This window comes from Silurus aristotelis (assembly GCF_946808225.1).
Source record: "Silurus aristotelis genome assembly, chromosome: 6".
NCBI lineage: Eukaryota > Metazoa > Chordata > Actinopteri > Siluriformes > Siluridae > Silurus > Silurus aristotelis.
This window is the reverse complement of record NC_139579.1, coordinates 33,124,742-33,138,055: the sequence shown is the minus strand read 5'-3', so window position 1 is coordinate 33,138,055 and position 13,314 is coordinate 33,124,742. Positions and strand designations below refer to the sequence as shown.

Genomic DNA, 13,314 nt, shown 5'->3' with positions numbered 1-13,314 from the left:
TCTCTTTCTTTCTCTCTCTCGCTTCTTCTTTCTCGATCTCTCTCTCTCTCTTCTTCTCCCTCTCTCCCTTACTCTCTCTCTTTCTCTCTCTCTCTTCTTTTCCCTCTCTCTCTCTCTCCCCTTCTCTCTCTCTCTCTCTCTCTCTCTCTCTCTCTCACTGCCCTTCTCTCTTTCTCACTCCCCTTCTCCCTCTCTCTCTTTCTCTCTCTCTCTCTGTTCTGTTCTGTTCCTTTTTTCCGCCCTGTAATTTTTCAGATTCCGTCTGGTCTTTGTCATGCAGCGTCCAACACACTCGTGATACAGAAGTGTGTATAAAAATACACACTTGCGTCAGTGTCCCGCTTCACACCCGCCTGGGCGAATACCAGGAACGCTTCAGGAATCACACGTGTGTGTGCCGTGAACTATGTCGTGATATCGGTCACGCCGCTTTGGTCACACGTGCCTAGATTTAGTCTATTCACCGCTCACATTCATACCAATGGTGTTCCATAGTGTTTGGAGCTGGACGTTCGTGGGGCGTAGACGTCACGGGACAGAGGATAAAGACGATGAAGATGCTTCACTTTCACAGACAGGTCGAGCTCGTCTCTTTTGTTTATTAACAATATTTTGTGCCCACATGTTTGATATTGACTCACGGGTCCACGCTGCGAGCTCGTCTGGAGGCCCACGTTCATGTAGACGTCTCTCCAAACGGTTTTTCTCACTCGCTGTGTTTCGCTCCGGAAATTCACCACTAATGAGGCATTTCTTGTGACAGGAAATGACAGGAAATGACTTAAACCCCAAACCATAAGGAGTGAATGAGATGAGGGGAAGCATGAAGAGGATGAAGAGAGAGAGAGAGAGAGAGAGGATGAAGAGAGAGAAAGAGAGAGAGAGAGGATGAAGAGAGAGAGAGAGAGAGAGAGAGAGAGAGAGAGAGAGAGAGAGAGAGAGGATGAAGAGAGAGAAAGAGAGAGGATGAAGAGAGAGAGAGAGAGAGAGAGAGAGAGAGGATGAAGAGAGAGAGAGAGAGAGAATGAAGAGAGAGAAAGAGGGAGGATGAAGAAAGAGAGAGAATTGTGGGGGGAAAATTTTCATTTCTTGTGAATCGTGGAAGCTCGGTGATGAAGACTAGGATTGGGTGTGGTTTGATCGTTATGGGCGGGGCGATACGGCAGGAGTGTCACATGTGTGATATTTGTGATATTTCTGTGCGATATGTAATGGCCTCAGAAAGAAAGTCAACAAAGACATTTCTACATTTTGTATTTTGTTTTATATCTGGCCACACCCCTTTCCTTACATCCTCGAATCTTTTCTCTCCTTGTGTTCCTGTCCAGCTCCATTCACTTTCTATCAAAGATTTTTATAATAGCAAAAACACCCCAAGCCAAATCAAGCCACACTCCACGCCTCACCTCGAGCCACACCCCAAGCATAATCAAAGCCACACCCCACGCACAATCAAAGCCACACCCCACGCAACATAAAAGCCACACCCCACGCAACATAAAAGCCACACCCCACGCAACATAAAAGCCACACCCCAAGCATAATTAAAGCCACACCCCAAGCAACACAAAAGCCACACCCCAAGCAACACAAAAGCCACACCCCAAGCAACACAAAAGCCACACCCCAAGCAACATCAAAGCCACATCCCAAGCAACACAAAAGCCACACCCCAAGCAACACAAAAGCCACACCCCAAGCAACATCAAAGCCACATCCCAAGCAACATAAAGACCACACCCCAAGCAACATCAAAGCCACACCCCAAGCAACATCAAAGCCACACCCAAGCAACATCAAAGCCACACCCCAAGCAACACAAAAGCCACACCCCAAGCAACACAAAAGCCACACCCCAAGCAACACAAAAGCCACACCCCAAGCAACACAAAAGCCACACCCCAAGCAACACAAAAGCCACACCCCAAGCAACATCAAAGCCACATCCCAAGCAACATAAAGACCACACCCCAAGCAACATCAAAGCCACACCCCAAGCAACATCAAAGCCACACCCAAGCAACATCAAGCCACACCCCAAGCAAAAGCAAGGCCACACCCCAAAGAACATCAAAGCCACCCAAACAACACCTCACCCACAGCTTCCACAGTCAGGCTAAAATCAGGTCATAAAACATCATCCAGTCTTCTTTCCCTCCCTTTTTCCTTCTTCTTCCTTTATTTCTCTCTCTCTCTCTCTCTCTCTCTCTCTCTCTCTCTCTCTCTCTCTCTCTCTCTCTCTCTCTCTTTCTTGTCTTAATCACACGGTTCCTCCTGACGTTCTGTTGGTTTTACCATCGCTCTGTTTGTTCAGCTGGATCACACTGTAACAAATGACCAGGCCAGACGAGGTCACACGTCTCTAAACTGGACATGAAGCCTGCATCTGTTTCTCCCTCACCCACTGGATACGAAAGAGGAATGCAGGAATGTCTCTCTCTTTTTTATTTCTGTCTCTTTTTACCTTTCTCTTTCTCTTTTTCTGGATATAAGACTGTGTGTGTGTGTGTGTGTTGTGGGAGCACTGTGAGTCGAAGCATGGTTTATAGACAGTGTTGCAGTTCTGCAGTGATTGGGCGGAGCTGGACTCATCTCTACCTCGTCTGGACCGTGTCTCTGCCTCGTTACCGCTTTATCTTTACTTTGTCTCTGTCTCATCTCTTGCTTAGCGCTACCTTGTCTCTCCACGTCTCTCTATGGTTTTTAACTTGTCTCTGCCTCATCTCTACTTTGTCTCTGCCTTGTCTTTACCTTGTCTCTGTTTTGTCTCTATCTCGTCTCTTCCTTGTCTCTGTCTCATCTCTTTCTTGTGTCTGCCTTGTCTCTGTCTCATCTTCACCTCGTCTCTGCCTGTCTGTTTGCAAACCCGGACATAAGAAAATCACACACCATGTAGACTAAACACCGGCTGCTTGACCTCGACTGTAAATAAATACCGCCTACAGTGTGTGTGTGTGTGTGTGTGTGTGTGTGTGTGTGTGTGTGTGTGTGTGGTGAAGAAAACTCAGTACAGCACTAATCCATTAGATTTAATCACATACCCAATGATCTCATCATGGTAGTGTATCTCACACACACACACACACACACACACACCACACACACACACACACACACAGCCTTAAGAGAAACAATTACATTGCTTCTGTTTAGTTTTGACACATGACTGAGGCAAAAATCTCTCTCTCTCCTTCCCTCTCTCTCACTCTCTCTCCCCCTTTCTCCTTTTTTGGGTAACACTGAGGGCGTCTCATTAGTGTTTGCCAGTCAAAGAGCTAAATTTAGTCTCCACTACAGAAGATTGGAATGTCCAAACACACACACACACACACACACACACACACACACACACACACACACACACACACACACACACACAGTAAATTGCTTGTGCTAGGGGTGGGGACTTTTGCCAGATATCCTTGGGGATTGTGTGTGTGTGTGTGTGTGTGTGTGTGTGTGTGTGTGTGTGTGTGTGTGTGTGTGTGTGTGTGTGAGAACGTCTCCCACAGGTTGCGTCTACACTGCAACCAAAACAAAAATGAGACACACACACACACACACCACACACACACACACACACACACACACACACACACACACACACACAGCTTCTACCCCAAAATCCCACCCCAAAAGTTCCTTAATATACTCCTGCCTCAGACAGAAACTGCCTTGTCCTGCAGTGGCCACAATATTAGGAACAGAAAGTGATCTGACTCACCTTCTCTTCTCTTCTCTTTAGTAAATTATTTGAGTCTTTATTTAATGTACAATTTTATTTGTATATTTATTCGTCATAGCAGTTAAAGTTTAATCCTTTTATCTTTTTCTGTATATATTTAATATTTGTTATTTCTAATATTATTTGATTATTTCTATAAATAGGCTTCTGGCTTTAGATGTTCCAAATATTAGTTTTTTCATGCCAGTAAAACAATCTGACTCGAATTGAATTGATTTAAAAGAGAAAGGGGGAGTCTGAGAGACTAAGAGATGGGCAGAGAGAGAGAGATTTTTCTAACACAGTGTGTGTGTGTGTGTGTGTGTGTGTGTGTGTGTGTGTGTGTGTGTGTGTGTGTGTACTTGGAAATGTCAGGTACAGATGGAATATTGTGTTTTTTCTTTCTTTCTTTCTTTCTTTCTTTCTTTCTTTCTTTCTTTCTTTCTTTCTTTCTTTCTTTCTTTCTTTCTTTCTTTCTTTCTTTCTTTCTTTCTTTCTTTCTTTCTTTCTTTCTTTCTTTCTTTCTTTCTTTCTTTCTATTCATGTATGTCCATCATGACGCACACTGGATGAGCTCAGCTTCTGGTTTAGGGTTTACACTCTCTCTCTCTTTCTCTCTCTCACACACACACACACACACACACACACACACACACAGCTGTGAGCGTGGCATGACTCACTGTCTCCGGTGGTGGACAGCTGTGCTCATTAGGATGGTTAACCTGATTTAAATGTGTGTGTGTGTGTGTGTGTGTGTGTGTGTGTGTGTGTGTGTGTGTGTGTGTGTGTGTGTGTGTGTGTGTGTGAGAGAGAGAGAGAGAGAGAGAGAGAGATTTGTCACACTGTGAAATCAGTGACGGTCACACGTGTAAAATGTGTCCTGCTCATTTGCATATTACAAAAAGTTTTGGGTGAAGTGGGCGGGGTTACATGTGTTCACACCCCCTGTTTGATGTTACTGTGGAAACCGTTCATCAGTGCTGGAGTTTTTACCATATATTATACAGATACACCTCTCTCTCTCTCTCTCTCTCTCTCTCTCTCTCTCTCTGTCTCTCTCTGTCTCTCTCTGTCTCTCTCTCTCTCTGTCTCTCTCTCTCTCTGTCTCTCTCTCTGTCTCTCTCTGTCTCTCTCTCTCTCTGTCTCTCTCTCTCTCTCTCTCTCTCTCTCTCTCTCTCTCTCTCTGTCTCTCTCTGTCTCTGTCTCTCTCTCTCTGTCTCTCTCTCTCTCTCTGGGCTCTCTCTCTCTCTCTCTCTCTCTCTCTCTCTCTCTCTCTCTGGCTCTCTTTTTACTCTCCCTCTCTGTCTCACTCTCTTTCATATTGTCTCTCTGTTTTTAAATCACACTCTGTCTCTCTTTGTCTCACTCTGTCTCTCTATTTTTTACTCTCTCACTCTCTCACTTTGTCTCTTTTTGTCTCTCTCTCTCTTTTTTTTTACTCTTTTACTTGGTTTCTCTGTCTTTTCTCTTTCTCATGTTTGTCTTTGCAGTGAATGACGTGTTTTTTACAACGAAGTGACGAACGAAAGGGAACTGTGATGACTTCTTGTGTGTGTTTGCAAAGAATTCTCTTCCAGATGGGTGTGTGTGTGTGTGTGTGTGTGTGTGTGTGTGTGTGTGTGTTTCCAGAATGTGTGAATGTGTCAGTTCTTTCTTCCTCTAGAAGAGGCTATTGAGGCAGCAGATGTTCTCAGTGAGAGACCGACTGTGTCTCTCTCCCACACACACACACACACGCACACACACACACTCTCTTTTGAAAGCCTTACAGAGTTAAGCTCTGCCCACTTTGTTCTGAAAAGATGGAGATGATGAAGGTGATGTTAATGATGTAGGTGATAGTAATGAACGTGAGGATGATGATGATGATGATGGTGGAGGAGGTGGTGATAGTGATGTAGTTGATAGTGATGGTGATGTGGTGGGGATAGTGATGTAGGTGATGATGATGGAGGTGGTGATGATAGTGATGAAGGTGATGTGGTGGTGATAGTGATAAGGTGATGATGGTGATGTGGTGGGGATAGTGATGTAGGTGATGATGATGGAGGTGGTGATGATAGTGATGTAGGTGATGATGATGATGGTGGTGGAGGTGGTGATGATAATGATGTAGGTGATAGTGATGAATGTGAGGATGATGATGATGATGGTGGAGGTGGTGGTGATTGTGATGAATGTGAGGATGATGATGATGGTGGAGGTGGTGATGATAGTGATGAAGGTGATGTGGTGGTGATAGTGATGTAGGTGATGATGGTGGTGATAGTGATGTAGGTGATGATGGTGGTGGAGGCGGTGATGATGATAATTATGTAGTTGATAGTGATGAATGTGAGGATGATGATGATGTGGTGGTGATAGTGATGTAGGTGATAGTGATGAATGTGAGGATGATGATGGTGAAGGTGGTGGTGGGGATAGTGATGTAGGTGATAGTGATGAAGGTGATGATGGTGATGTGGTGGTGATAGTGATTAAGGTGATGATGGTAATGTGGTGATAGTGATGTAGGTGATGATGGTAATGTGGTGATGGTGGTGGAGGTGGTGATGATGATAGTGATGTAGGTGTTGACGATGGTGGTGGAGGTGGTGGTGGTGGTGATGATAGTGATGTAGGTGATAGTGATTGTGAGGATGGTGATGTGGTGGTGATAGTGATGAAGGTGATGATGGTAATGTGGTGATAGTGATGTAGGTGATGATGATGATGATGATGATGATGGTGGTGGAGGTGGTGATGATGATAGTGATGTAGGTGATAGTGATGAAGGTGATGTGGTGGTGATAGGGATGATGATGGTGGAGGTGGTGGTGGGGATAGTGATGTAGGTGATAGTGATGAAGGTGATGATGATGATGTGGTGGTGATAGTGATGAAGGTGATGATGGTAATGTGGTGATAGTGATGTAGATGATGATGGTAATGTGATGATGGTGGTGGAGGTGGTGATGATGATAGTGATGTAGGTGATAGTGATGAAGGTGATGTGGTGGTGATAGGGATGATGATGGTGAAGGTGGTGGTGGGGATAGTGATGTAGGTGATAGTGATGAAGGTGATGATGATGTGGTGGTGATAGTGATGAAGGTGATGATGGTAATGTGGTGATAGTGATGCAGGTGATGATGGTAATGTGATGATGGTGGTGGAGGTGGTGATGATGATAGTGATGTAGGTGATAGTGATGAAGGTGATGTGGTGGTGATAGGGATGATGATGGTGAAGGTGGTGATGGTGATGAAGGTGATGTTGTGATGATTTGTTTCTCTGTAGTGAGATGTGAGTCAGCAGGATGTGATTGGAACACTTATATAAACATTTCACGCTCTCAGCATTGTGTATAACGACTTGGCAGAAGTGTGTGTGTGTGTGTGTGTGTGTGTGTGTGTGTGTGTGTGTGTGTGTGTGTGTGTGTGTGTGCTGTTTCAGAGGAAATGCTTGGCCCTGACTAAGCCTTAAAAAACTCACCGCAGTGTGAGGGTTAAACATCACATTACTGCCAAAGTGCTCTCTCTCTCTCTCTCTCTCTCTCTCTCTCTCTCTCTCTCTCTCTCTCTCTCTCTCTCTCTCTCTCTCTCTCTCTGGTGATAGAGAGAGAGAGAGAGAGAGAGAGAGAGAGAGAGAGAGAGAAAGAAGGACAGACAGAGAGAGAGAGAGAGAGAGAGAGAGAGAGAGAGAGAGAGAGAGAGACATGGCCTTTATGTTAGAGGGTCTACAGCACCTGGTCTCACTCTACACCACTGAGAGATTAAACTCCTGCTGTATGCAGATAACCTGGTCCTGCTGTCCCCCAGTTCTCAGGGTCTACAGCAGAACCTGGACCTGCTGCAGCAGTGATGTAGCCCTGGACCCTGACATTCAACCTCAACAAACCAAAATAATTTTATTCTTTCGGCTTCTTCCATTAGGGGGCGCCACAGCGGGTCATGCGTCTCCATTTCCCCTCTGTCCTCTACATCTGCCTCTTTCACACCAACTACCTGCATGTCTTCTCTCACCACATCCATAAACCTCCTCCTTGTTCTTCCTCTTTTCCTCCTTCTTGCTGGTGTCTCCATCCTCGGCATTCTCCTACTGATATACCCCATGTCCCTCCTCTGCACATGTCCAAACTATCTCAATCTCGCCTCCCTCACCTTGTCTCCAAAACGTCCTACATGCGCTGTCCCTCTAATAAACTCATTTCTAATCCTGTCCATCGTCGTCACTCCCAACGAACATCTCAACATCTTCAGCTCTGCTACCTCCAGCTCCACCTCCTGTGTTTTACTCAATGCCTCTGTCTCTAATCCATACAACATCTCAGGTCTCACCACAGTCCTATAAACTTTCCCTTTCACTCTCACAGATACTCTTCTATCACAGATCACTCCTGCCACTCAACAAAACCAAAATCTTCTTCCAAAAAAGCTCCAGCTCTCAGGGACCTAAACACACATTCAGGTTATTGAGCCAAAAACTACACCTTCCTCGTACTGAACATGTACCAACACACACACACCACCAACACACACACATCACACCTACCACCAACACACACCATCAACACACACACACCACGCACCAACACACACCACCAACAAACCGTGTACCAACACACACATCACCAACACACACACACACACACACACACCATGCACCAACACACACCACCAACAAACCGTGTACCAACACACACATCACCAACACACACACACCACGCACCAACACACCACCAACACACACACCACCAACACACACACATCACACACACCACCAACAAACCGTGTACCAACACACACATCACCAACACACACACACCACGCACCAACACACCACCAACACACACACCACCAACACACACACACACACACACACACCATGCACCAACACACACCACCAACAAACCGTGTACCAACACACACACACACACACACACACCATGCACCAACACACACCACCAACAAACCGTGTACCAACACACACATCACCAACACACACACACCACGCACCAACACACCACCAACACACACACCACCAACACACACACATCACACATCACACCAACACACACCATAAACACACACACACCACGCACCAACACACACCACCAACAAACCGTGTACCAACACACACACCACCAACACACACACACATCACACCTACCACCAACACACACCATCAACACACACACACACCACGCACCAACACACAGCACCAACAAACCGTGTACCAACACACACAACACCAACACACACATCACACCTACCACCAACACACTACACACACATCACACATCACACCCACACACCAACACACACATCACACCTACCACCAACACACACCACGCACCAACACACATCACACACACCACCAACACACACACCACGCACCAACACAAACCACACACATCACGCACCAACACACACTACACACACCACACACATCACACCCAACACCAACACACACCACGCACCAACACACACTACACACGCCACACACATCACACCCAACACCAACACACACCACCAACACACACACTACACACATCACACCAACACACACTACACACACATCACACACCAGCAATACACACACAACACACTTACACACACACACACACACACACACACACACACACACGCACACACCACACACCTACACACACATCAAAACACCACCAACTCACACTACCATACCAACACACATTACACACACACCACACATCAACACACACTAACACACCACTAATAACACATGTAGGGCAGAATTAGGGCTGATATCTGCTTCTCCTAAACATCCAAAAAAAAATGCCAATTACATTTCTGGAAAAGGAGAGCGACCCAAAATCATATTTACTAATACACACACACACACACACACACACACACACACACACACACACACACACACATATATACACAGAGAGGGAGAGAGAGAGAGGTAATATCTTGTTTTTACCTCATGGTTTTCTCCAAGCACTTACTGTTCCCAAGTACTCGCGCACACACACACACACACACACACACACACACACACACACACACACACACACACACACACACATTCAGTAAACATCGCCCTCTTTATTTTCTCTCAGTAATATTAATGTACCAGGATGTCTGAAATATCTAATGGGTTTGTGTGTGTGTGTGTGTGTGTGTGTGTGTGTGCGTCCTCTGTCTTATTACTTCATCATGCCTCTATCTAGATCCTGCAGTCCTCACATTGTACAAACTTAATATACAGTGTGTGTGTGTGTGTGTGTGTGTGTGTGTGTGCATGGTACTTGGTTGTACTGGGAAGTGGGAGCACAACGCATGTCAGAAACCTCAAGCTGGGAGATACAACATGTGATCAAAGAAAAGGGTTTACTTTTGATGATCAAACAGAGAAATATATTTTTATCTTTGAAAAGAATTATATTTAAAAAAGATCAAAGGAAACTGTTTTATTCTATTGGTGTTCTATCAGCCATTTCTGCTAATTCTGTTGACGATCGGAAAAACCGACACAAATCGGAATTCTCAGACTTATAGGGAATCTTTCTACGAATTTCCGATCATCGTCTCAAACTGAGACACGTGGAAGTGGTTACGTTTTACATATCAGCCTCACGTCAAATCAAATGTGCGTTTTTTTTCTTTTTTTTTTTCAAAAATATTTTCACCATAATCTTTTTCAAGAAATTACTTTTTTGTCAGAAATATTAATTAGGAGTGTGTGTGTGTGTGTGTGTGTGTGTGTGTGTGTGTGTGTGTGTGTGTGTGTGTGTGTAGATGTGACAGGGTTAATTCCAGAGTGTATGATGGTGTTATTTGATATTTGGATTTTTCTATTAAAACTTGGTCAACTTTATTTTTGTATTTTTAAAGAGTATATGAAAAGTGGATTAAGTGTGTGTGTGTGTGTGTGTGTGTGTGTGTGTGTGTGTGTGTGTGTGTGTTGCAGGCAGGCAGTGATGGAGAGAGCATAGGGAACTGTCCCTTCTCGCAGCGTCTCTTCATGATCCTGTGGCTGAAGGGTGTGGTGTTTAACGTCACCACTGTCGACCTGAAAAGGTACGCTCAATCCTCCGCTCACCTACAAGGACAGAGTCAAGCTGTTATGGGAAAACAATCACTGTTTTATTTCTCTTAATCAATCAAATTAAACTTTAACTAATAAATATGTATATATAATGATATACACCATGTCCCTCCTCTGCACATGTCCAAACCATCTCACTCACCTCCCTCACCTTGTCTCCAAAACGTCCTACAGCACTGATGACATTTATCATCACGTCTTCAACTTCCAGGTTCACGTTCATCACCCTATCAGAAACTCTCTTCACCTCCACTACACTCTTACTGTACTCTTCCTTCAGAATCACCCCTACACCATTTCTCTTTCCATCCACACCATGATAAAACAGTTTAAACCCACCTCCAATGTTCCTGCTCTTATTCCCTTTCCACTTGTTCTCCTGAACACACAACATATCTACCTTTCTCCTCTCCATCATATCAGCTGCCTCTCTCGCTTTACCAGCATTTAAAGTACCAACCAGAACCTCTACTCTCCTACACTGCTCCTTTCCCTGCCGTCTCTGTAGACGTCTTCCTCCTCTCCTTCTCCTCCTTCAGCCAACAGCAGCACAGTTTACACCAGTACCCTGTTGTTAATGATACCTGTGGTGGTATGATGTTCTGATTCGTGATCAGCATATTTGATTTGGCACATGAACTCGGAGCTGATGAATTCTGACCAGTCAGAAACTAGTATTTGGACACGCCCTGTTCCAACATCATAAAACATCTCTCTCTCCTTCTCTCTCTCCCTTTCACTCTTTCTCTCTCCCTGTTTCTCACATATGATCCTGATCCAGCCTTCAGCACACAGAAGAAGCATTGTGTGTGTTTTTTTTTTTCCTCGGCTGAACACTAACGTCTCTATGCAGGACCAGTTCACACAGCAGCTCCATCTCAGACCATGACACACACACACCATGTTCTGCCACCAGAACTTCCTTTGCTCATGCCAGAGATGTGAAGTCACTTCCTGTTGTTGTTCCCAGGAGAGCGTTTCAGCAGAAGCAATGATCCAGACGGCCGGCTCCAGCAGAAACTCTCTTATCGAAACTCTAAATAATGATAAAGAATGTGTTCTTGCGCACACACACACACACTCACACACACACACACACACACACACACACACACACACACACACACACACACATTGCACTATGTTTATAAGGGGGGCCACAGACACTTGGCCCCTGCCAAACCGTTATTTATTTTTATTTATTTTATAAATTTTTGGATAAATGTTTAAAACAATTAATTAATAAACAATACATTTTTCATAAATTTGTATTAAAAAGTGAAATAATTTAATAAAAAAGTAAATTTTACTATATAAAGCAAAGCGTTTTTTTATTTATAAAATATTTATAAAACAAAAATTATTGTAATTTGCAAAACAAAGCCAATGATTATAATTGATGAAGTGAAAAGTGTATTTGATTTTATCGAACAGTGGAAATTATTTCAGTTTATAAAAAGGTATAACACAATTCATTTTCATTTATAAAACTAAGAAAACTGTTGCATTTATTATAATTTTTTCTTTACAGTAAAAGATATATTAATATCTCGGCCCCACCCACTCGTTTTTATGCTTTATGTGAATCAGTCGGATTATTTTTGGCTCGTTTTCACCAATTCATTAATTCCAATGATTTAAAGCCGTAATTTTTCCAAACCCAACACGACCTCGACACATCAATCACTTCTGCAAAAGGGGCGGAGCTTCTTAATGCTCATGGCTGCTTGTGTGGATTTGTACAGAAGGTCGTGAAGGAAAAGATCCTGAGCCCAAACAAGGTTTGGGGAGTGGTCACAGACAGGGGGCGGAGCTAACAGCAGAGGGTCATCTCTTCTGTGCTGCTGCACGACCGAATCCTTCTTCTTGTTTTTTTTTTTTTTTGCATTTGCATATTTTGCTTATTTCCCCCGAGGCGAGTTTTTCATTTGCATTTGCTCTGATGTTTGTTTCGTTCTGAAACACTGAGTTAGCAAGAAATACACAAACATCAAACATCCTACACTCCATAATCCGCTCTACATTCACCTGGATGACTAGGTGTGTGCGTGTGCGTGTGCTTGTGTGTTGTGTGGCTTTATTATTTATTGTTGTATTTTATGCTGCAGGTCCGCAAACTGCTCTGTCATCCAAGTTTCATTATATGCAGCAAATAAGCCGGCCCACTGCACAGACACACCTGGAAAACACACACACACACACACACACACACACACACACACACACACACACAATGAATGAATGACATCCCTTTGTGTTGCAGCAGTTAGTTTCTGGAAACTACTGGGCCGCTGGTTATTGTTGTTCACCGGATGCCTCCTGACCTGCTAATGGAACACCAACACACACACACACACACACACACACGCACGCTTTTAAAGGAAAATTGCTGTCTCTAACTCAAGCGCAAAAAAGTCTCTATGCATCAGCAATTTTGTTTTAAGCACAACAGAGATGAAGCTTTGTGTAGTCTGATGTAACAAATGTGTCGCGTCATGAGATGATGTTTTTAATCA

The 13,314-nt window shown here is 44.2% G+C and overlaps 2 protein-coding genes and 1 long non-coding RNA gene across 4 annotated transcripts in view; 2 read left to right on the top strand and 1 right to left on the bottom strand.

The window, feature by feature from the left end:
- srrm1 (serine/arginine repetitive matrix 1) overlaps window positions 1-13,314 on the top strand; it is a 99,484-nt gene that overhangs the window by 19,657 nt on the left and 66,513 nt on the right. The window lies entirely within an intron of this gene.
- LOC310727975 overlaps window positions 1-13,314 on the bottom strand; it is a 72,927-nt gene that overhangs the window by 46,077 nt on the left and 13,536 nt on the right. The gene's annotated exons all lie outside the window — the stretch shown is intronic.
- The window catches only part of clic4 (chloride intracellular channel 4), a 28,550-nt gene that overhangs the window by 5,035 nt on the left and 10,201 nt on the right, over window positions 1-13,314 (top strand). For both annotated transcript variants that reach the window (XM_083544925.1, XM_083544924.1), the window contains one exon: window positions 10,661-10,770. In XM_083544925.1, the coding sequence (XP_083401051.1) occupies window positions 10,661-10,770 (110 nt within the window). The remainder of the gene's footprint in view (window positions 1-10,660; window positions 10,771-13,314) is intronic.